Source organism: Rhinopithecus bieti, unplaced genomic scaffold (genome assembly GCF_001698545.2).
Source record: "Rhinopithecus bieti isolate Rb0 unplaced genomic scaffold, ASM169854v2 scaffold_26131, whole genome shotgun sequence".
In the NCBI taxonomy this organism is placed as follows: domain Eukaryota; kingdom Metazoa; phylum Chordata; class Mammalia; order Primates; family Cercopithecidae; genus Rhinopithecus; species Rhinopithecus bieti.
This window is the reverse complement of record NW_016812390.1, coordinates 252,749-276,812: the sequence shown is the minus strand read 5'-3', so window position 1 is coordinate 276,812 and position 24,064 is coordinate 252,749. Positions and strand designations below refer to the sequence as shown.

Genomic DNA, 24,064 nt, shown 5'->3' with positions numbered 1-24,064 from the left:
GAGGTCAGGAGATCGAGACCATCCTGGCTAATACGGTGAAACCCCGTCTCTACTAAAAAATACAAAAAACTAGCCGGGCGACGAGGCGGGCGCCTGTAGTCCCAGCTACTCGGGAGGCTGAGACAGGAGAATGGCGTGAACCCGGGAGGCGGAGCTTGCAGTGAGCTGAGAGCCGGCCACAGCACTCCAGCCTGGACCGCAGAGCAAAACTCCGTCTCAAAAAAAATAAATAAATAAATAAATAAAAATAAAAAAATAAATAAATAAAAGTGTAAAGAGATGTTCGACCTCACTCTTAATAATACAAATGTGGAATAAACTACAACGAAATACTCTTTTTTTAAACTTTTATACTTTTTATCACTTAGTGATAAAGATCAAAACATTTGAAGCTGTGATCTGTTATTTGTCTTTTGCCTATGTTTCTATAGAATTATGCAATTTTTACTGATTTGGAGGAGCTCTGTGCATATAAGGAAATTAGCTCTTGTGATAAGCATTGAAAATATATTTGTTGAGTGTCTTACTTTTCTTATGATTTTGTATCGATTTTTCTGAAGTCTTTTGTTTAAATCTTTTATCTCATGGTGTGTATGTTTTGTGTCATTTCAGAAGGTCTTCTCCACTCCAAGGTTTAAAAAATCATTTCCCATCTTTTCTTCTAAAACTTTAATTTTTAGAAAAACAATGTAGTTATTTTTTATCCATCTGGACTTTTATGTAAGAAATGGGGTAAAGATCCACCTTATTTTTTCCCTAGATAATTTCTCAGTTGTCCTTTAAGATTTATTTAATAGGCCGGGCGCGGTGGCTCAAGCCTGTAATCCCAGCGCTTTGGGAGGCCGAGACGGGTGGATCACGAGGTCAGGAGATCGAGACCATCCTGGCTAACACGGTGAAACCCCGTCTCTACTAAAAAATGCAAAAAACTAGCCGGGCGAGATGGCGGGCGCCTGTAGTCCCAGCTACTCGGGAGGCTGAGGCAGGAGAATGGCGTGAACCCGGGAGGCGGAGGTTGCAGTGAGCTGAGATCCGGCCACTGCACTCCAGCCTGGGCAACAGAGCGAGACTCCATCTCAAAAAAAAAAAAAGATTTATTTAATAATCTCTCTTTTCCTGGGGAGTTTTATTTTCAAGGTATGAAACCATATTCACAATGAGGGAAAAAAAATAAAACAATCAAATTACACATTTTAAAACCTGATTGTTATCACAGATATAAAAGATTGAGAAAATTACAGTTTTTTGTTTTTTGTTTGTTTGTTATGAGATGGAGTTTTGTTCTGTTGCCCAGGCTGGAGTGCAGTGGTGCCATCTCGGCTCACTGCAACCTCTGCCTCCCAGGTTCAAGCTGTTCTCCTGCCTCAGCCTCCTGAGTAGCTGAGATTACAGGTGCCCTCCACTACACCCGGCTAATTTTTGTACTTTTAGTAGAGACGGGGTTTCACCATGTTGGCCAGACTGGTCTTGAACTCCTGACCTCATGATCCACCCACCTCGGCCTCCCAAAGTGCTGGGATTACAGGCTTGAGCCACCATGCCCGCTGACACAACCTTTTTATTAACTGCCTTATGTTTCTCTAAAGCATTTTGCTCCAGAGAGCTCCCCCCATTTTAAATGTACTGCGCAATAAAAGTAAACATCCAGTAAAATTCACTTTTTCTTTGTTGTACAGTTCTAAGTTTAGACAAATGCATAGACTTGTGTAATCAGCCACCACATTCAAGATAGAGAATAGTCCTTTCACCTCCATATATTCTCTCATGCTACTATTTTGTAGGCAAACCCTGCCCTCACCCCAATCCCTGGCACCTACTTCTCTGTTTTCTACAAGTACCCATGTGCTGAGAATTTCTGGTGACTGTTTTTAGGGTTTTGTTTTGTTTTGTTTTGTTTTGTTTTTGAGACAGAGTCTCATTCTGTTGCCCAGGCTGGAGTACAGTGGCGCCATCTCTTCCCACTGCAAACTCCGCCTCCTAGGTTCAAGTGATTCTCTTGCTCCAGCCTCCCGAGTAGCTGGGATTACAGGCATGTATCACCAGGACTGACTAATTTTTGGATTTTTAGTAGAGACGGGGTTTCACCATGTTGGCCAGGCTGGTGTTGAACTCCTGACCTCAGGTTATCTGCCCGCCTCGGCCTCCCAAAGTGCTGGGATTACAGGTGTGAGCCACCGCGCCTGGCCAACTGGTAACTGAATTGAGTCAAGTGGGAACTGTTGCCTGAGGACATTGCTGCCTTTTTTTTTTTTTTTTTTTTTTTTTGCGACGGAGTCTCGCTCTGTTGCCCAGGCTGGAGTGCAGTGGCATGATCTCGGCTCACTGCAAGCTCTGCCTCCCAGATTCATGCCATTCTCTTGCCTCAGACTCCCAAGTAGCTGGGACTACAGGCACCCGCCACCACGCCCGGCTAATTTTTTGTATTTTTAGTAGAGACGGGGTTTCACTGTGTTAGCTAGGATGGTCTCAATTTCATGATCCACCTCGTGATCCACCCGCCTCGGCCTCCTAAAGTGCTGGAATTACAGGCGTGAGCCACTGCGCCCAGCTGGAGGAGGACATTGCTTCTTAACTGGCAGGAACTTGCTCTGCACCCTGGAATATATTCTGAAAGCTGGGAGTAGTCAGAGGCCTCAAACAAATAATCATAAGAGCTAACATTTCCTGAGCGCTTACTACATAACAGGTACTGCCAAGGGCATTTCAAGTGTTATCTCACTTTTCACAGTAGTTCCATAAGGTAAATCTATCATCCCCATTTTACAGATGAGGCCACTGAGGCTAAAGTACTTTGCGCAAGATCATAGAACCAGGAAAGAGTGGAGCCAAGATTTGGACCCAGGCTGGCCAATTGCTGTGCGCATGCTCCTTACCCCTCTACTATATTGCCTTCCCTCCAGAGGAGAGGTTACCTGTCTCTGCCACCCCCAGCCTGGAAATGTGACCGGCACCCACGTTGGCTCTCACATCGTCATATTCTCTCCTAATGCAACTTCTTGTTTGGGAAATAGATATTGCTGAAGCCGGGATGATTCAGGAGGGGCTTCTGTGATGGGCAGGGTGGAGGACTATGCTGGGGAGGGGTGCTGGGAGATCGCCGTCTGTTTCTGTCTTGCTGACAACATTTTTCCCCTCTCTGCACTGGACAGAGCCTCCTCTGTTCCTCTCCATCTGACTTCCTGCTTCCTCCTCTGGCTTTGGAGTGCCTGGCTCCTCTGACTACCTCTTCTTAAGCCCCAATCTCTTCTCTCTCTCACTCCGCTTGGTAAGAGGAACAAGGGTTCTGGGGTCTGGGCAAAGGGAAACATCTCCTGGTTCTAGCAAATGGGCCCCGTGAGGGTTGGGTGCACCCCTGAAAAGGTAAATCCACCCTGGGGAGCTCTACCAGAGGCATTACCACTCCCTAGGAGGGCATCTGGAAGAGGCAGTTATTTTCTTAAAACTTAAATTATAGTAAGCATACAGAATAGCGCACAGATCATGAACTTGATTCCCACAGGGTGAATACACTCATGTAACCAGTATCAGATCAGGAGATAGAATATTCCCAGCATCCCGTGTAACCAGTACCAGATTAAGAAATAAAACATTCCCAGCAGCCCAGAGGTTCCTCTCCAGGCTCTCTTCTAGTCACCGTCCCTAGTAGAGGGCTGGGGCATTTTTGTTTGTTACAATCACTTCTGGGTTCTACTGGCATTGAGTTGGCAGAGTCTAGGAATGCTAAGTGTCTGCAATGCATGGGACAGTCCTACAGTATAAAGAACTGTCCTGCCCAGATGTACTGTTGAGAAATACTGTACCTGCTGGGTCTGACCAGTGATGGGCTGCAGTGTGGCAAAGGCCTGGGGAACAGGGGTGCAGCTGTGTCTGTGGGTCAGAGTGAGGAAGGGCCTTCACTGCGATTCTGTTGCCACCCTCAGGCCTCCGGAATGCTCCCCGCTGCTGGGCAGTGATCCAGCCCCTGCTGTGTGCTGTATACATGCCCAAGTGTGAGAATGACCGGGTGGAGCTGCCCAGCCGTACCCTCTGCCAGGCCACCAGAGGCCCCTGTGCCATCGTGGAGAGGGAGCGGGGCTGGCCTGACTTCCTGCGCTGTACTCCTGACCGCTTCCCTGAAGGCTGCACAGTGAGTGCTCTGTGAGACAAGGTCCAGGCTCTCTGGGCTGGGCAGGACCGGGTATAGGGCAGGGTCCAGTGGGGAGCAGGGGAGCCCAGAGCTTTGTCTCCTGGAGACCCTGAGCCTACAGCCATGGGGTCAGCAAGCCACAAACTCAAACTGCAGTTCACTGGCTGGACCCGTCTATTACGGATTCTCTATTTATCAGTGATCACATGTTCAGCAAAATGTTTTGAGCAGTGGCTGTGTTGGGTGTTGTGGTGTTATGGGCATCACAGATGACGGGAGCCTATCAGGAAGTCTCTCGTCTATGTTGGGAGTCAAGGCATGAGCATGTGAAACAGCTAGAGCCACCAAGACAGGGGACGTGAGCTAGTTCTGAGTGGTGCAGGAGAGATCTTCAATGAAAATAATAACAGTAATAATTATAGTAATAATACTAATTAGTCCTGTTTACTATATGCCAAATACCATTATAATAAGCTCACGCCTGTAATCCCAGCACTTTGGGAGGCCGAGGCGGGCAGATCACCTGAAGTCAGGAGTTCCAGACCAGCCTGGCCAACATGGTGAAACCCTGTCTCTACTAAAAATACAAACATAAGTCTGATGTCGTGGCGCCTGTAGTCCCAGCTACTTGGGAGGCTGAGACACGAGAATCGCTTGAACCCGGGAGGTGGAAGTTGCAGTGAGCTGAGATCATGCCACTGAACTCCAGCCTGGGCTGCAGAGTAAGACTCTGTCTCAAAACAAACAAACAAACAAACTGGCCGGACACAGTGGCTCACGCCTGTAATGCCACCACTTTGGAAAGCCGAGGCAGGTGGATCACTTGATGAGGTCAGAAGTTCAAGACCAGCCTGACCAACAGGGTGAAACTCCGTCTCTACTAAAAATACGAAAAATTAGCTGGATGTGGTGGTGGGCACCTGTAATCCCAGCTACTTGGGAGGCTGAAGCAGGAGCATCACTTGAACCCGGGAGGCAGAGGTTGCAGTGAGCTGAGATTGTGCCATTGCACTCCAGCCTGGGTGACAGAGCGAGACTCTGTCTCTCTCTCTATAAAAAATATATGTTTATTCTTTTAACCCTTAAACCATACCATGAGGTAAGTACTACCATCTTAGAAATGGGGAAACTGGCTGGGCGCGGTGGCTCACGCCTGTAATCCCAGCATTTTGGGAGGCCGAGGCGGGCAGATCACCTGAAGTCAGGAGTTCCAGACCAGCCTGGCCAACCTGGTGAAACCCCGTCTCTACTAAAAATACAAAAATTAGCCAGGTGTGGTGGTAGGTGCCTGTAGTCCCAGCTACTCGGGAGGCTGAGGCAGGAGAATTGCTTGAACCCGGGAGGCAGAGGTTGCAGTGAGCCGAGATTGCGCCACTGCCCTCCAGGCTGGGTGACAGAGCGAGACTGTCTCAAAAAAAAACAAAGAAAAAAAAGAAAGAAGTGAGGAAACTGAAGTACAGAGAGGCCAAATAATTTGCCAAGCCAGTCCTGGGATTCAGGTCCCAGAAGTGTATCTCCAGCCACCCTGCCATGCTACCTGGATACCTTTCCCTAAACGAGAGGCTCGCCCCTGAGCTGCCTTGACACCATCTTTTCCCATCCCTGGTGCCAGAATGAGGTGCAGAACATCAAGTTCAACAGTTCAGGCCAGTGCGAAGTGCCCTTGGTTCGGACAGACAACCCCAAGAGCTGGTACGAGGACGTGGAGGGCTGCGGCATCCAGTGCCAGAATCCGCTCTTCACCGAGGCTGAGCACCAGGACATGCACAGCTACATCGCGGCCTTTGGGGCCGTCACAGGCCTCTGCACGCTCTTCACCCTGGTCAGCCGCGGGAGGGCATGCCCGGGATGCCCTCTGCCTGGAACACGGGAAAAGAGCCAGAGGGAAGGGGGGCAAAGGGGTCTTGGTGGGGGTCCCCAGGGAAGGGTCATGATCAGAAGGGTCCGGGGCTCAGTTAAGGGTGTCTGTGTCAGCAGAATAACCCTAACCTCGCAGAATGGCCCACTTCTCTCTTCCAGGCCACATTCGTGGCTGACTGGCGGAACTCGAATCGCTACCCTGCTGTTATTCTCTTCTACGTCAATGCATGCTTCTTTGTGGGCAGCATTGGCTGGCTGGCCCAGTTCATGGATGGTGCCCGCCGGGAGATCGTCTGCCGTGCAGATGGCACCATGAGGCTTGGGGAGCCCACGTAGGTGTCTTGGGGACCCAGAAGTGAAGGTGCAGGGAGAAAGGCTGAAGTGTGCATTTACCCCAAAAGGGGCAGGTGCGTGTAAAACCGAGATCCAGAGCAGGATCTGGCTCTGCCTTACTGCATACTGCATGCAAGGTGTCCAGTGTTAGGATCTTAGTTTCAGAATCAGGACCTTCATGGTTTGCATCTGCTCAAAGGGGCGGCTCCTAGAGCCTCCTCAGATCTGATCTGGGTCCTGTCTGCAAGCCTTGCCTGACTTCTGGGAACCTCTAGACCTCAGCAGTTGAGGGTCTGGGCACAGGGTGGGGAGACCAGGTGGAGGGAGGATGGAGTGACCACCTCAAGTGACACCTCACCTCTCTGCACAGCTCCAATGAGACTCTGTCCTGTGTCATCATCTTTGTCATCGTGTACTATGCCCTGATGGCTGGCGTGGTTTGGTTTGTGGTTCTCACCTATGCCTGGCACACTTCCTTCAAAGCCCTGGGCACTACCTACCAGCCTCTCTCGGGCAAGACCTCCTACTTCCACCTGCTCACCTGGTCACTCCCCTTTGTCCTCACTGTGGCAATCCTTGCTGTGGCGCAGGTATAGTGACTGGTAGGGATGGGAGTTCTGGATAGGGTGAGTTTGAGGGAGGGGGCCAGTAACCCACCTTCCCTCCCGCCCCTTCCTGCCGCAGGTGGATGGGGACTCTGTGAGTGGCATCTGTTTTGTGGGCTACAAGAACTACCGATACCGTGCGGGCTTCGTGCTGGCCCCAATCGGCCTGGTGCTCATCGTGGGAGGCTACTTCCTCATCCGAGGTGAGTGAAGACCAGACCAGGACCAGCTGGGTAACAAGATGTGCTGGGCACCTGCTGTGTGTGATTGGGAGCCGAGAGCTGCCAACACAGCTGCCCCCATGCTGAGACCCCAGCTAGTTGCTACAGGGCCTTCACACAGTAGAAGGTGACCCTCTAGGCAGACAAAACACTGTGGGCACTTCTTGCAGGACAGCACCTTTGTGCTGGCCAGAAAAATCCATCCCTCTCTCCAGGGCCTTGGCCCAGGGCTCACAGCTTGTTTTTTTGTTGTTGTTGTTGTTTATTTTTGTTTTTGAGATAGAGTCTGGCTCTGTTGCCCAGGCTGGAGTGCAGTGGCACAATCTTGGCTCACTGCAACCTTTGCCTCCTGGGTTCAAGCTATTCTCCTGCCTCAGCCTCCCCCATAGCTGAAATCACAGGCATGCACCACCACGTCTGGCTAATTTTTGTGTTTTTAGTAGAGACGGGGTTTCACCATGTTGGCCAGGCTGGTCTTGAACTCCTGACCTAAAGTGATCCACCCACCTCGGCCTCCCAAAGTGCCGGGATTATAGGCGTGAGTCACCATGCCCAGCCTCACAGCTTGTTAGGTGGAGTTGGGCCAGGATCCAGCCCCAGTCAGCGCCTGGCCAGTGCACTTGTGTGATGAACACCCTGAGTAATCTACTCTGCACACTTGGCCCAACCTGGGTCCTTTGGTTATCCGTGTGCACATTATTAAATTAATGATATGTACTGTCAATCTTCTGAAGCTTGGTTTTCATCTTCTTTCTGCCCCTGGCACACACAGCTCTCAGCATGCATGAAATTAGTGGTCCCTGACTTTCCTGTCTCGTACTGCCGTCCCACAGTAAGCCTCAGCATCTATTTAGCTCATTGTTGTTGGGTTTCCTTTGTGAACCTCAGTTTCCTTACCCTGAACTGCCAGCCTTCTGTTCAGTCGCCTCTTTCCCCTCTTTTTGACTTCTGATTTGTGCTTCATTATCATGCTGTCCTGGTGTGGTAATCACTAGCCACATGTGTTGAAACTAGTCCAGGCTGAGTGCGGCAGCTCACTCCTGTAATCGTAGTACTTTGGGAGGCTGAGACGGACGGATCACTTGAGCTCAGGAGTTCAAGACCAGCCTGAACAACATAGTGAGACCCCATTTCTACAAAAAATACAAAATTTGCCTGGGCAGGGTGGCACATGCCTGTGGTTCCAGCTGTGTGAGAGGCTGAGGTGGGAGGCTTGCTTGAGCCCAGGAGGTTGAGGCTGCAGTAAGCCATGATATGCCACTGCACTCCAGCCTGGGTGACAGAGTGAGACCCTGTCTCAAAGAAAACAAGACAACAATGAAAAGAAACGAGTCCAAATTGAGGTGTGTTGCAAAATGTGAAATACACACTGTATTAAAAAAAACTTAGCAGGGCCGGGCGCGGTGGCTCAAGCCTGTAATCCCAGCACTTTGGGAGGCCGAGATGGGCGGATCATGAGGTCAGGAGATTGAGACCATCCTGGCTAACACGGTGAAACCCCGTCTCTACTAAAACATACAAAAAAATTAGCCAGGCGAGGTGGTGGGCGCCTGTAGTCCCAGCTACTCGGGAGGCTGAGGCAGGAGAATGGCGTGAACCTGGGAGGCGGAGCTTGCAGTGAGCTGAGATCCGGCCACAGCACTCCAGCCTGGGCGGCAGAGCGAGACTCCGTCTCAAAAAAAAAAAAAAAAAAAAACTTGGCAGGAAAAAAATGTAAAATATCTCATTAATAATGTGTTACATGGATTATGTGTTGAAATGATTTTTATTTTGAATATATTGGGTTTGTAAAATATATTGATACTAATTTTGCTTGTTTCTTTTAACTTTTTTTAAGTGGCCACTAGAAAATTGCCATATGTATGTGGATCACATATTTCTATGGGAAGGTCGGCATGGTGGCTCACACCTGTAATCCCAGCACTTTGGGAGGCCGAGGTGGGCAGATCACCTGAGTTCAGGAGTTCAAGACCATCCTGGCCAACATGGTGAAACCCCATCTTTACAAAAATACAAAAATTAGCCAGCATGATGGTGGGTGCCTGTGATCCCAGGTGCTTGGGAGGCTGAGGCAGGAGAATTGCTTGAACCCGGGAGGCGGAGTTTGCAATGAGCTGAGATCGCGCCATTGCACTCCAGCCTGGGAGACAGGGTTCCGTCTAAAAAAAAAAAAAACAACAACTATATTGGATAGCGCTGTTCTTGAGTTTGTTGTATGCCTTTTCCATCAGAACAGCTTTGATCTGCCCCCTTCCTTAGGGGCAGCTAGGCCATGACCGAGGTTTCCTCTTCTCGTGTCTGTCTAGGCTCTGCCCTGGTCTTCCCAGTCCCTGGTAGACCTGCTACCAACTTCTCACCATTTCTCCAGTGTCTCTAGCTCCCCAGGCTTTCAGTCAGCACAGGGGCAATCAGACTTGGGACTCCAGAGCCTTAGGACCCTCCTCCCACTCACCCATCCTTCCCAGCAGGGCAGCCTCACCCCTGCTAATGTCTGAGGTCCCCCTTCTGTTCAGGAGTCATGACTCTGTTCTCCATCAAGAGCAACCACCCGGGGCTGCTGAGTGAGAAGGCTGCCAGCAAGATCAATGAGACCATGCTGCGCCTAGGTGAGTGGCCCCGGGGGACTTCGGTCTGAGGTCCTGGCCAGTCCAACACTGCACCCTCCTGGGGCTATGTGACCGGCAGGATGCAGTAAGTCAGTGGGACAAGTTAGCCATGGGGACAAGGACAAGGGGTGTGTGTAGGTGGTAGTGGTAGTGGCAGCTCAAAAGAAGGGGGCCTACTCGGGGGGAAGAATTCAAGTTCATGCCAGGACTGGTTCCTCCTGCCCACTACATCCCATGTGGGCCCTCCCATGGCTGCCTCAAGTGCCCTTCTTTATTTTAGAGGAAGCAGTTCTTGGACTGAGCCCAGGATGAGTTCACCCCAGGCCCAGCGGTCTTTGAGGCCTCAGTGGGGCAGACTCCCTCCTCCCCACTGCAGCTGCGGGACTGGGCTTGGTAACGTCCTGTCCTGCCCCTGTCCTCCACAGGCATTTTTGGCTTCCTGGCCTTTGGCTTTGTGCTCATTACCTTCAGCTGCCACTTCTACGACTTCTTCAACCAGGCTGAGTGGGAGCGCAGCTTCCGGGACTATGTGCTGTGAGTGAGGGGCATGGAGGCGGCAGTGTTGGGAGCCGGAGCCAAGGCCATAGGACACCCACCTGCACCCACTGGGCAGCAGGGATTTGCCAAGTCCCTGCTGCATACAGCAGATTCAACTGATGGTGTCTAGGTGCATAAGGCGCCAGTCTCTGCAGTTTCTCAAACATGGCAAACAACCTTCACATCCCTTCTCACCTCTGCCCTTCCCTCTCCACCCCCTTGGTTGCCTGGCTGGTGCATGTGTGACTGTTAAGCAGCCAGTTCAGCTTCGTGACTGACACTAAGTTGCCCTCTAATTCTTCGTGCTCTCCCGCAGAGCCTGTTGTAGATCTTGGCACAGGACTAGTTACCTCTCTATGATAGGTTAATGACTTGTTAATGTCGGCTAGTTTTGCCTGTGCTTTTTTGTGTCATAATGAGGATGGATTGGAGAGAGTAAGACATCTCTACTGCGGAGAGAAGCGCAGTGCCCACTGTTACAAGGACAGCCGCTAAAATGGATGCTAGTCCAAGCCCTGACTGTGTCAGGCTCTTCCTTAAAGGTTCCGGCCTCCAGTCTGGGATACTTTAAACCACAATGATGCCTCAGTCTCTGCCCCAGAGATTTGATTTAATTGTCTGGGGCGGGGCCCAGACATCAGTAGCTATTAAAAGCTGCCCAGTTGATTCTAATGAGCACCCAGGGTTGAGATCAGCGCTGTGGGGCTTAGCCCTTTCTAAAGGTTTTGGATTGGTTGTCTGAGTCTACCTAGTAGACTCAGAAAACCCCACCTGTAGTTCCAGCTACTTGGGAGGCTGATGCAGGAGATTGCCTGGGCCCAGGAATTGGAAGCTGCGGTGGGCTGTGATCGTGCCACCGCAGTCTAGCCTGGGTGACAGAGCAAGACCCTGTCTCAAAAAAAGAGAGAGAAAAAAGGAAAGCCTCACTTCTCTACGTCCCCTCACTGTAGGTGCCAGGCCAATGTGACCATCGGACTGCCCACCAAGAAGCCCATCCCTGACTGTGAGATCAAGAATCGCCCGAGCCTTCTGGTGGAGAAGATCAACCTGTTTGCCATGTTTGGAACTGGCATTGCCATGAGCACCTGGGTCTGGACCAAGGCCACGCTGCTCATCTGGAGGCGTACCTGGTGCAGGTGGGCGCGGCAGCCAGCCCCTCCTGCCCTGCCCGCCTCACCCTCAGCCTTGGGACCCCATCTTTAGGTTTTGTCAGGTCCTGCTTCTAGTGCAGCCTTGGTCAGTGGTTCACCACTGCCCCCTGGTGGCACCTCCTGTCCTTGGGTGGCCCAATGCCTGGGCCTGGGCCAAGTGCAGAGCCAGCTGTCATCATCTTTTAAGAGTGGAGTGATTGGAGGGCTGGGCTCACAGGAGCTCTGCATTCTGGCCCCACTTCTTTGCAGAGAAGGCCTCTACTCCTGAGTCCTTGAAGGACTTGAGGCCCTTGGGAGCCTCCTTCTCTGGAAAGAATGGCATCGCTGGCCCTTGCCAAGATTTGCTGGGAGGCGGCTGTTTCTTCACGCTCCTTCCCTATCCCTTCTACTCTCAGGTTGACTGGGCAGAGTGACGATGAGCCCAAGCGGATCAAGAAGAGCAAGATGATTGCCAAGGCCTTCTCCAAGCGGCATGAGCTCCTACAGAACCCGGGCCAGGAGCTGTCCTTCAGCATGCACACTGTGTCCCACGATGGGCCTGTGGGTGAGCCTCACCCCTCCTCCACCGGAGCCGCCTGGCCCCGCGCTGCCCATGTGCTATTCTCTCCCAGCCTGCTGGGGGCACATAGATTATTTGGAAGACTGACTGTGTGGAGCAAGGCACTCCCTCTGTCACTCACACACCCATTCTTCCCCAGGCCCCTCCCACCCTCTGGGGGGCTTCCCCTCTCTGTTTCTGCCCCTGGGTCTGCTTGCCAGTGCTTGGGTTCCAAGAAGACTCCTCTCCCTCTCCCTTCTCCTAAATTCTGCAGTTGCTATCCCTGGGCAAGAGTAAGTCAGGGTTCCAAGAACTGGATTTCTGGCCTCCAGTTAGGCCCTTTGGGGACCTGAGGCCCTTCTCTTCAGATTCTGAAGGGGTAGAGATCACCGTGGTCACAGGGTGAGCTTTCTCTGGTGAGCAGGAGGGACTGGCTGTGGGAAGGTGAATGGCACTGAGTATGGGAGGCACTGCCAGGGACTGGGGAGTCACTATTCCTTCTCCTTTCCTTCCTTCTATTCCCACAGCGGGCTTGGCCTTTGATCTCAATGAGCCCTCAGCTGATGTCTCCTCTGCCTGGGCCCAGCATGTCACCAAGATGGTGGCTCGGAGAGGAGCCATACTGCCCCAGGATATTTCTGTCACCCCTGTGGCAACTCCAGGTATGAGGGTTCAGGCTTCTGGAGGAAGACGGGGGGGCACAGAGGCTGGGGGCTTCTGGGACTGGAGTACAGGGGCTGTCAAAGGAGGAGGAAGAGGAAGGAAAGGCCCCAGAGGATCTGAAAGGTGGGGCTAAGGCTCTAAGAGTCTAGAGGCCTGGGCCCCAGAACTAACAGGGTAAGGGCTCCCAGGAGAGTGGGGGTGGCATGGACAGAGCCAGGGCCCCAAGCTCATGTTTTTTTCCCTCCTGTCAGTGCCCCCAGAGGAACAAGCCAACCTATGGCTGGTTGAGGCAGAGATCTCCCCAGAACTGCAGAAGCGCCTGGGCCGGAAGAAGAAGAGGAGGAAGAGGAAGAAGGAGGTGTGCCCGCTGGCGCCGCCCCCTGAGCTTCATCCTCCTGCCCCTGCGCCCAGTACGGTTCCTCGACTGCCTCAGCTGCCCCGGCAGAAATGCCTGGTGGCTGCAGGTGCATGGGGAGCTGGGGACTCTTGCCGACAGGGAGCGTGGACCCTGGTCTCCAACCCATTCTGCCCAGAGCCCAGTCCCCCTCAGGATCCATTTCTGCCTAGTGCACCAGCCCCCATGGCCTGGGCTCACGGCCACCGACAGGGCCTGGGGCCCATTCACTCCCGCACCAACCTGATGGAGGCAGAACTCATGGATGCAGACTCAGACTTCTGAGCCTGCAGAGCAGGACCTAGGACAGGAAAGAGAGGAACCAATACCTTCAAGGCTCTTCTTCCTCACCGAGCATGCTTCCCTAGGATCCCGTCTTCCAGAGAACCTGTGGGCTGACTGCCCTCCCAGGAGAGTTCTGGATATCTGGCTCAAAGCAGCAGGACTGTGGTAAAGAGCCTAACATCTCCACAGGGAGGCTTCACCCCAGGGACAGGGCCTGGAGCTCAGGGTCCTTGTTTCTGCCCCACCAGCTGCAGCCTGGTTGGCAGCATCTGCTCCATTGGGGCAGGGAGTATGCAGAGCTTGCAGTGGGGCAGGAATGGTGGAGGCAGAGGTGACAGTTCCCAGAGTGGGCTGTGGTGGCCAGGGAGGCAGCCTAGCCCATGTCTGGCCGATGAGGGCTGGCTGCTGTTTTCTGGGCTGATGGGTGCCCTTTCCTGGCAATCTCAGTCCAAAAGTGTTAATTTTTTCCTTACTCCTTTGTCTAAGTAGGGCCAGGGCTCCCTCTTCCTCTCCCAGGTGTTTGTGGGGCTGGAAGGGCCTGCTCCCATAGGGGCCATGTCGCCTCTTAATAGGTGGCCCTACCCCAAACCCATCTTTTGTTCTCCTGTATCCTCCTTCCCTTGTTCCTTTTCAGTTCAATTTCAGAGGTGCCAACCTCTTCACATTTCTTTTTTGTTGATGAGGACCCAGAGCTGCTGCACACACTCACCTCCAACCCCCTCCCCTCACTGCTGGGCCCCATCTCCACGGGAGAGACTGGTTCAGCTCTAGGGCCTCAGCCTGGAGTGGGATAGGAGAGGAGAGTAATGGGGCCTCTGAAAGATGTGTCATCTCTTCCTCACACCCATTCAGTGGGTGATGGGTCCTCTAGACTTAAGGGGCTCCCCTGGGAAGCTGCTGTAGCTTCAGCCAGGCAAGAAAGCTTCCTTCAACCTGCATAGTCGGTGGGTGAGATTCCCACCTTCCATAGCCTCCAACCATGTTCCCAAGGCCCCACTTTCAAGAATCAGACACCAGGAAGCCATAGATGCTGGCTGGGTTCCAGGTTATGGGGAGAAGAAATACAGTCAATAAAAGGTTTTTGTATAAACTCTTGGTGTGTTTTTTGTTTTGTTTGTTTTTTGTTTTTGAGACGGAGTCTTGCTCTGTCGCCCAGGCTGGAGTGCAGTGGCGCATCTCTGCTCACTGCAAGCTCCATCTCCCGGGTTCTCCATTCTCCTGCCTCAGCCTCCCAAGTAGGTGGGACTACAGGTGCCCGCCACCACGCCTGGCTGATTTTTTGTATTTTTTTTAGAAGAGACGGGGTTTCACCATGTTAGCCAGGATGGTCTTGATCTCCTGACCTCGTGATCTGCCCACCTCGGCTTCCCAAAGTGATGAGCCACCAAACTGGGACGCTCACAGCGTGTGCCCCTAGCGTTGCTTATATTTTTTTTGTATTTTGTATGTTATTGAGCGAGAGATATAAAAGTCTCACTCTACCCCCAGGCTAGAGTACAGTGGCGTGATATTGGCTCACTGCAACCTCTGTCTCCTGGGTTCAAGCAATTCTCCTGCCTCAGCCTCCCGAGTAGCTGGGATTACAGGTGCCTGCCACCACACCCAAGTAATTTTCTTATTTTTAGTAGAGAAGGGGTTTCACCATGTTGGCCAGGCTGGTCTCGAACTCCTGACCTTAAATGATCCGCCCACCTCGGGCTCCAAAGGGCCGAAATTACAGGCGTGAGCCACTGCGCCCAGCTAGTGCGTTCTTTCTTCTGTGGCTCCCGGTCCTGGCCTCCTTACCTTGTCTTGGTCCTGATCTTTTTTGTCTTCCACATCTTCCCAAGGCTGCTCAGAAAGGCCAAGAGCTTGGTGCTAATGTGGCCACGGCTGATGGTCAGATGTCCAGCTGATGGCGGCCTCATGTGCTGGCTGCCCGCCTGAGCCAGTTGGCTGTGTATGAACAAAAGCTCTTCTGTGATCACAGCTGCCTTGCTGAGCACTGATCACAAGATATTTGAGCACAGGCGTGCAGCTTCCCCTGGGGTGATGGTGTCTCGGGGTGGAAATGGGCAGGGCTCCTCGAGGCATTCCTGGACCCCATCTCTGGGGGCCTTTTTCTTCTGCTGGGGATGTCCATCAGGCTAGGCGCCTTCTGATCCACAGCTTCTTCCCCTGGCCAGTCAGGGAAGCCTGTTAGCCCCATTTCCTCCAACAAGATAATGCGTAGAAGACTGGGATCTGGGGTGCAAGGGCTCAGGATTATGAGAAGAGATCTGTGGAGCAAAGGGGCTGGTGCCCACAGACTTGGCGGGTATTGTGGAGTACAGACCAGGCTTGTTTGGGGAGTACTCTTTTTTATTGTTGAAATGGAGTCTCACTTTATCGCGCAGGTTGGAGTGCAGTGGCACAATCTCAGCTCATTGTAATCTCTGCCTCCTGGGTTCAAGTGTTTCTCCTGTCTCAGCCTCCCGAGTAGCTGAGATTACAGATGTGCGCCACCACGCCCAGCTAATTTTTGTGGGTTTTGTGTGTGTGTTTTTATTTTATTATTTATTTATTAATTATTATTATTATTATTGAGAATGAGTCTTGCTCTGTCACCCAGGCTGGAGTGCAGTGGCGTGATCTCGGCTCGCTGAAACCTCTGCCTCCCTGGTTCAAGCAATTCTCCCGCTTCAGCCCCCCAGGTAGCTGGGATTACAGGCGTGCAGCACCACACCCCACTAGTTTTTGTATTTTTAGTAGATACAAGGTTTCTCCATGTTGGCCAGGCTGGTCTCGAACTCCTGACCTCAGGTGATATGCCTGCCTTGGCCTCCTGAAGTGCTGGGATTACAGGTGTGAGCCACCACATCCAGCCTAATTTTTGTATTTTTAGTAGAGATGCGGTTTCACCATATTGTCCAGACTGGTCTCGAACTCTTGACCTCACGTGATCCACCCACCTTGGTCTCTCAAAGTGCTGGGATTACAGGTGTGAGCCACTGCACCCAGCCAGGAGTACCCTTCTAATGCTGCTCATGTGATGAAGACACCGCATTTTGACCATGGCCAGATTCCAGGAGACGGGGAAAGGGAATACTAACTCATGGATTGTATTCTAGTCACTTTACACGTGTATTAATAATAGCTAACTCTTGGCTGGGCACAGTGGCTCATGCCTGAAATCCCAGCACTTTGGGAGGCCAAGACAGGAGGGCTGCTTGAGCCCAGAGTTTGAAACCAGCCTGGGCAACAAAGTGAGACCCCCAACTCTACAAAAAATTTAAAAAATTAGTGGGGTGTGTGGTGGTGTGCCTGTAGTCCCAGTTCCTTGGGAGTCTGAGGTGGATCGCTTGAGCCCAGGAGCTGGAGGCTGCAGTGAGTTGTGATTACATCACTGTACTCTAGCCTGGGCAACACAGCAAGACTCTGTCTCAGAAAAAAAAAAAGTCAACTCTTAGTGGATGCTTGCTGGGTACTTCTCTAAGCACTTTGTATACATTAATTCATCAAATCTCACAGATTCAGACCTGTGAGGCTCTGTGAACACCCCTCAAGATATGGAGGCACAGAGAGGTTCAGTAGCTTGCCCAAGACCACACAGTAAGTGCAAATGCTGGCATTTCATTGGGCCCCCTGGCTCCAGTGGGCACTTAGCCATGGTGCTCCACTATCTGTTGTTTAATTCAGAGAATAACAAACCAATCAAAGGAGCTCATTTTATGTGTTAGGTTGGTGCAAAAGTAATTGCAGTATTTTCCATTTTTATTTTATTTTAATTATTTTGAGACAGAGTTTCGCTCTTGTTGCCCAGGCTGGAGTGCAATGGCATGATCTGGGTTCACTGCAACCTCCACCTCCAGTGTTCAAGTGATTCTCCTGCCTCAGCCTCTCGAGTAGCTGGGATTACAGGCATGTACCACCACACTTGGCTAATTTTGTATTTTTAGTAGAGAGAGGGTTTCTCCATGTTGGTCAGGCTGGTCTCGAACTCCTGACCTCAGGTGATCCACCCACCTCGGCCTCTCAAAGTGCTGGGATTACAGGCATGAGCCACCGCACCTGGCCAGTTTTTGCCATTTTAATTGGAAAATATAAGCTCAGTGAAGCAAAATGACTTACTTGCAACTTCACAGCTAGTGAGTGACAGACACTAGGTCTAGGCTCTTCCTGACTTCAGTGTCCAGGCTCTTTCCACTCTTAATCCTGCCTTTGATTTTTCTCTCTATCCAGGTTTCCCAGTTTGTGTTCCCTCTGGCCATGCCACATCCTTTTACACCTGCTCTTCTTGTTCATCCTGGCCGTTACGGCTTCCCTCAGCATTATTACAGCTATTTTTTAGCCTTTATCAACAACAGTATTTAAAATAATGAAAGTTATCAGTGCTGTTTAAGGATCTTTTCTGAAACAAAGGAGAGTGTTACAATATTCTTCTTTTCATCTCCAAAGACAGTTGACTACTAGTTTTCCTCCCTCCTTCTATCGTTTCTTTCTTTAGTGGGATTACTTGCATAAAGGATGGGAGATGGGGTGAAAGGGGAGTTCATTGTGGGCCTTAAAAGCTGAGAAATAGGCCAGGCACCGTGGTTCCCATCTGTAATCCCAGCATTTTGGGAGGCTGAGGCGAGAGAATCACTTGAGTCCAGGGGTTTGAGACCAGGCTGGCCAACATGGTGAAACTGTGTCTCTACAAAAAATAAATTAGCCAGACGTGGCGGTGCGTGCCTATAGTCCCAGCTACTCGGGATGCTGAGGTAGGAGGACTGCTTGAGCCTGCGAGGGTCCAGGCTGGCTGAGAATGTACCACTGCACTCCAGCCTGGCTGCTGGACTACAGCACTACCCTATCTCCAAAAAAAAAAAAAGTTGAGAAATGTGACTTTTGTGCAGAGACTCTGTGGCCACTAGGGGGCAATGTGAACCCACCTTTGTGAATGCAGATGTCCAGCACCATGGACACTCCCACAACCAAGAAATCTTCCAGTAATATCCCTATGGGAGCACGAGATCTCGGGACTGAACAACAGTAACCACCCTTCTACCAAAAGCTCCTGAGTGAGATCCCCAAAGAAATCCCTCAGGATCCAAGGGGAGCCTGGTTTGGGGGACTCCCAGTTTGGGGGACTCCCAGTTTGGGGGACTCCCTGCTAAGCTGTCACCCTGAGAACAGAGCTCTCCATGGATGCCCCTCATCACAGGCTCTGTCTGCCCTTAGCTGCCTCACTGGGCCTCTTACCATTCTTTCAAATTCAGCTGGCTTTGCCTCTGTTGGTTCCAGCTTCCTTAAAAGCACTCTGTCCACTGCTCCTCTTTGTTCCTCTGTCTGCTTTTTTTTTTTTTTTCGAGACAGGGTCTCACTCTGTTGCCCAGGCTGGAGTGCAGTGATGCAATCTCGGCTCGCTGCAGCCTCAACTTCCTGGGCTCAGGCGATGCTCCTGCCTCAGCGTCCCAAGGAGCTGGGACTACAGGTGCACATCACCATGCCAGGCTAGTTTTATCTTTTGTAGAGATGGGGTCTCACTATGTTGTCCAAGCTGGTCTCAAACTTGGTCTCGACCCAAGTGATCCTCCTGCCTTGGCCTCCCAAGGTGCTGAAATTGCAGGCATCAGCCACCATGTTCAGCCTCTGCCTGCTTTTTTATTTTTATTTTCAGAGACAGAATCTTGCTCTGCTGCCCAGGTTGGAGTGCAGTGGTACAATCATAGCTCACTACAGCCTCAAACTCCTGGGCTCAAAGGATGCTCCAGCCTCAGCCTCCCAAGTAGCTACAACTACAGGCATGTACCATCATGCTAGACACATTTTATTAAAAACACATTGGTTTTAGAGACAGGGTCTGGCCATGTTGCCTATGCTGGTCTTGAACTCCTGGCATTAAAGTGATCCTTTTGCCTTGGGCTCCCAAAGTGTGGAGATTGTAGGCATGAGCCACTGTGCCCAGCCTACTTTTGTATTTAAGAAATAGAAACGATATAGAAAAGTACAAAGAACAATCTAATAAACACTCATATTCCAACCACTCAGAATTATCAAATTTTTATCATTTTATATTTGTTTCAGATCTTTTTTTTTTTTTTAAAGAAAAGTATAACAGATTTAGCTAAAGTACCCTTTGACCAATACCCCATCCCACTCTCCCCACTGCTCAAAAGGAAAACAAGTCTTGGTGCAGTGGCTAGCACCTGTAATCACAGCACTTTGGGAGGCTGAGATGGGTGAATTGCTTGAGGTCAGGGGTTTGAGACCAACCTGGCCAACATGGTGAAACCCCATCTCTCCCAGAAATACAAAAATTGGCCGGATGTGGTGGCCCAGACCTGTAATCCCAGCTACTCAGGAGAATTGCTTGAGCCCAGGAGGCGGAGGTTGCAGTGAGCCGAGATCCCGCCATTGCACTCCAGCCCGGGCAACAGTGTGAGACTCCGTCTCAAAATAAATAAAATAAAATAAAACGGCCGGGCGCGGTGGCTCAAGCCTGTAATCCCAGCACTTTGGGAGGCCGAGACGGGTGGATCACGAGGTCAGGAGATCGAGACCATCCTGGCTAATAGGGTGAAACCCCGTCTCTACTAAAGAATACAAAAAACTAGCCGGGCGATGAGGCGGGCGCCTGTAGTCCCAGCTACTTGGGAGGCGGAGACAGGAGAATGGCCTGAACCTGGGAGGCGGAGCTTGCAGTGAGCTGAGATCCGGCCACTGCACTCCAGCCTGGGCGACCGAGCCAGACTCCGTCTCAAAAAAAATAAAAAATAAAAAATAAAATAAAATAAAATAAAACACAAAAAAACAGGCTGCGCATGGTGGCTCATGCCTGTAATCCTAGCACTTTGGGAGGCTGAGGCAGGTGGATGGCCTGAGCTCAGAAGTTCTAGACCAGCCTGGGCAACATGGTAAAACCCCATCTCTAGTAAAATACAAAAATAGCTGGGTATGGTGGTGGGTGCCTTTGGTCCCCGCTACTCGGGAGGCTGAGGCAGGAGAATTCCTTGAACCCAGGAGGCAGAGGTTTCAGTGAGCTGAGATTGCGCCACTACACTCCAGCCTGAGCAACAAGAGTGAAACTCCATCTCCAAAAAAAAAAAAAAAAAAAAAAAACCAACCAGAAGTTCGAGACCAGCCTGGGCAACATAGCAAGAGTCCTTCTCTACCAAAAACAATTTTTTAAAAAGTAGCCAGGTGTGGTGGTGCAAGCCTGTAGTTCCAGTTACTTGGGAGGTTGAGGTGGGAGGATTGCTTGAGCCCAGGAGGCAGAGGTTGCAGTCAGCTATGATTACGCCACTGCACTCTTGCCTGGGCAGCAAGAGTGAGACTCTGCCTTGAAACAAAAAAACCAAAGTTTTCTAAGTTTTCTTCATCTGTCTGGTGACTTTGGTTGTCTGTTCATACTTAAGAATGTGACACTAAATGGTTCACGGAAGCTCTGTGAACATTAGTATGGTCTTCAGGGCGGGTGATCTGGCTGGCTTATTTCCTTTGGAAACTCTCAATGTTAGTATCTTTGTTTTCTCTCTTGGATTGGTCAGATACCTCAGAGAAATTCTTCTTTATTGGTTGGGCGTGGTGGCTTAGGCTTGTAATCCCAGCAGTTTGGGAGGCCGAGGAGGGCGGATCACGAGGTCAGAAGATCGAGACCATCCTGGCTAACATGGTGAAACTCTGTCTCTACTAAAAATACAAAAATTAGCCAGGCATAGTGGCACACGCCTGTAGTCCCAGTTACTCGGGAGGCTGAGGCGGGAGAATTGCTTGAACCCGGGAGGCAGAGGTTGCAGTGAGCCGAGATCATGCCACTGCACTCTAGCCTGGGTGACGGAGCAAGACTCCATCTCAAAAAAAAAAAAAAGGAAATTCTTCTTTATACCAATGTCCTGCATGGAAGTTACGTTCCTGCTTGCCAGCATTCTGGAAGCTGAATGAGTCAGATGAAAGAAGACCTATAGTCCAAATATTTCATTAACTAGTTCATAAACTGGAGCTTAAGTGCCCTGTTTCTAGTACGTAATTTGATATTCAACTGTACCTGGTGTCCCTCAGCTACAAAGATGGCAGAAGCAGCAGGTATGTAGGGTTGGAGTTTAGAACAGGTTGAAGAGTGTGTCCTGGTGGTTGGCCCCAATCAGTCGTGGTGACTGGAATAAAACAGGGTATCAGTTTCATTCCAGTGCTCTAACTCCTTATATTTTATAACCACATCACACTGAAGAATTAATTCATCCCCTCAGTAATCAATTCTAGTGGCAGGTAGGCAGCTGCTGTCTATGAGCTCCAACACATGCCAGGTGGCTGTACTGCAGCTCCCTTGAGCATTAGGGGGAAGAATGAAATCAGTTACAGAGCTGCTAATCTCTGCCCCGACAGCTGGAGGATGAAGCTCTGGACTGGTTTCTTTTTAACAGGAAGGAAATTCTGAAAGCCAGAATGTGAAGAAAAAGCTTAAGAATCTCTTGTGTCTTGTGAGCTCTGTGGAAATGGCAGTGCTCAGATGCCTTCCAACACATAGTGTGAGGCACAAATTTGGAGATCAGGAAATGAGAGTCTCCATTCAAGGCAGGACAGCTTCACAGAGTGAACAGATTTCCAAAATAGTAGCATAGGAAAGAAGAAGATCGAGGCAGGTGATTTCTCCCTCCTCCTTCTTTTTTTCTTTTTTCTTTTTTTGAGACAGAGTCTCACTCTGTTGCCCATGCTGGAGTATAGTGGTGCAATCTTGGCTTACTGCAACCTCCACTTCCTAGGTTCAAACGATTCTCCTGCCTCAGCCTCCTGAGTAGCTGGAACTACAGGCAGAAGCCACCATGCCAGGCTAATTTCTGTATTTTTATTAGAGATGGGGTTTCACCATGTTGGCCAGGTTGGTCTTGAACTCCTGACCTCAAGTCATCCACCCGCCTCGGCCTCCCAAAGTGTTGGGATTACAGGTGTGAGCCACCATGCCCGGCCTCCTTCCTTCTCCTTGTCAGGCAAAACATAGTGACACCAAAGACTAGATGTCTAAATAGTAGCTGTCCAGTGGCTGCCTGGGTTGTTAGGGCTGTAAGTCTCTGAAATAGCTGTAAACTGTATGAACACCTTTGCTCCTGTTTCTCTGAGAATACAGAAGAAACTCCCCCCCATAACCTGTCGTGAGTCAACTGCATTTTCTTTTTATAAAGTTTTCTTTACATAAAATCTTATGGAACGTGTAATTTTGTCTCTTGCTTCTTAGCTTAATATTTTTATCATAAACATTTATTCTGAAAGCCAGACTGCCTTGATCTTCTTTCCTGTGCTATTACGATTTTGGAAATCTTCACTTTGTGAAGTTGTCCTGCCTTGGAGTCTCTCATTTCCTGATCGCCAAATTTGTGCCTCACACTATGTGTCGGAAGGCATCTGAGCACGACCATTTCTACAGAGCTCACAAGTGTACCAGACACAAGAGCTTCTTAGCTTTCTCTTCACATTTTGGCTTTCAGAGTAAAGAATGATAAAGGGAAACCCTTATTATTAAAAATGTATTGGCAAACAATTTTCTTTCTTTCTTCCTTTTTTTTTTTTCTGGGACAGCATCTCACTCTTGCCCAGGCTGGCTCACTGCAGGTCTTGCCAGGTCTTGGCTCACTGCAGCCTCTGCCTCCCAGGTTCAAGCGATTCTCCTGTCTCAGCCTGCTAAGCAGCTGGGATTTCAAGTGCCCGCCACCATGCCTAGCTAATTTCTGTGTTTTTAGTAGAGATGGGGTTTCACCATGTTGGCCAGGCTGGTCTTGAACTCCTGACCTCAAGTGATCTGCCGGCCTTGGCCTCCCAAAGTTCTGGGATTACAGACGTCAACCACTATGCCCAGCCGGCGAACAATTTTCAAAGGCTGTAACAATTTCTCTATTTGTTGAACATTCGTTTTAGATAGCTCTTTGTTATTAAAAAGGGCGCCGCTGTGCATGTCTTTGTGCTTACATCCTCTAAATGTAAAATTTAAAAATAATACATCAAAGTAAAAAGTAAAAGTCACCTTAAATCCCATCACTTAGGAAATTAACTATTCATATTCCTCTATGCTGATATATGTATCTGAATTTCAGATCATTGCCCTAGTAGAATTATAGGTCAAACGATTTGGCCTCGTTTAAGGCAACGTGTAATTCCTCAGCCTTGAATTTTGATCTAGTGATACCTAACTTCTTTGGGTTAGCTTCCAAACCCAGAATGTGCCAGAAAGCGCCACAGCAAGCAAGGTCCTACTTTATGCCTTCTAAAAACAAAGCCACTAAAGTTTGGAAAGGTGTTGGATTCTCTATTTCACAAAGAAAAATCAAGCCACTTCCAGCCTGGAGACACCACTTCTCCTTTAAATGCCCACCCACGTGATCGCAGACGTGCACACGCGGAGGAACTTCACGCTGTCAGGGCAACGAGCCAGTCCTCTCCCACTTCCCCTCCCCTAAGGCTTCTTGGCATTCCCTCCCCGGAAGTCACAACTCCTCTGGAGACTTTCTCTTCCTCATCCCCTCCGTCGAGTCACCTATCCTCACTCCTTTCTGTTAGTTGCCCGCCCTAGCGCTCCCGCTCCTCGCCCGAATCCCACTTTCCAGAGGAATTGCTCAAAGGGACTACAACTCCCAGGGGGCGCTGCGGGCCCCGCCCCCGGGGCGCGCACTGTAGGTCGGGGCCTGAGGTCCCACGGTCTTCTCGCCGCGTGCGGCCGGGAGCAAACGCACTACAGGTTCCGTGGCGCCTCGCGCGAGGCCAGACTGGGCCGGGGTGGGGCGGGGCGGGGCGGGGCTGGAGGGGCAAGGGCTGGC

At 50.6% G+C, this 24,064-nt stretch overlaps 1 protein-coding gene across 3 annotated transcripts in view; it reads left to right on the top strand.

Moving 5' to 3' along the window:
* SMO (smoothened, frizzled class receptor) overlaps nt 1-14,409 on the top strand; it is a 27,580-nt gene extending 13,171 nt beyond the window's left edge. The window contains exons 2-13 of one of the 3 annotated variants that reach the window (XM_017896282.1): nt 3,150-3,265; nt 3,921-4,126; nt 5,739-5,948; nt 6,146-6,318; nt 6,690-6,909; nt 7,004-7,127; nt 9,659-9,751; nt 10,177-10,285; nt 11,239-11,424; nt 11,835-11,983; nt 12,505-12,639; nt 12,892-14,409. In XM_017896282.1, the coding sequence (XP_017751771.1) occupies nt 3,980-4,126; nt 5,739-5,948; nt 6,146-6,318; nt 6,690-6,909; nt 7,004-7,127; nt 9,659-9,751; nt 10,177-10,285; nt 11,239-11,424; nt 11,835-11,983; nt 12,505-12,639; nt 12,892-13,319 (1,974 nt within the window). In that variant the 5' untranslated portion in view covers nt 3,150-3,265; nt 3,921-3,979 and the 3' untranslated portion in view covers nt 13,320-14,409. Of the gene's footprint in view, nt 1-2,499; nt 3,266-3,920; nt 4,127-5,738; nt 5,949-6,145; nt 6,319-6,689; nt 6,910-7,003; nt 7,128-9,658; nt 9,752-10,176; nt 10,286-11,238; nt 11,425-11,834; nt 11,984-12,504; nt 12,640-12,891 lie in introns of those variants that run through there. The other 2 variants (XM_017896281.1, XM_017896280.1) reach the window with 2 other exon arrangements.
* Nucleotides 14,410-24,064: the final 9,655 nt, after the last annotated feature.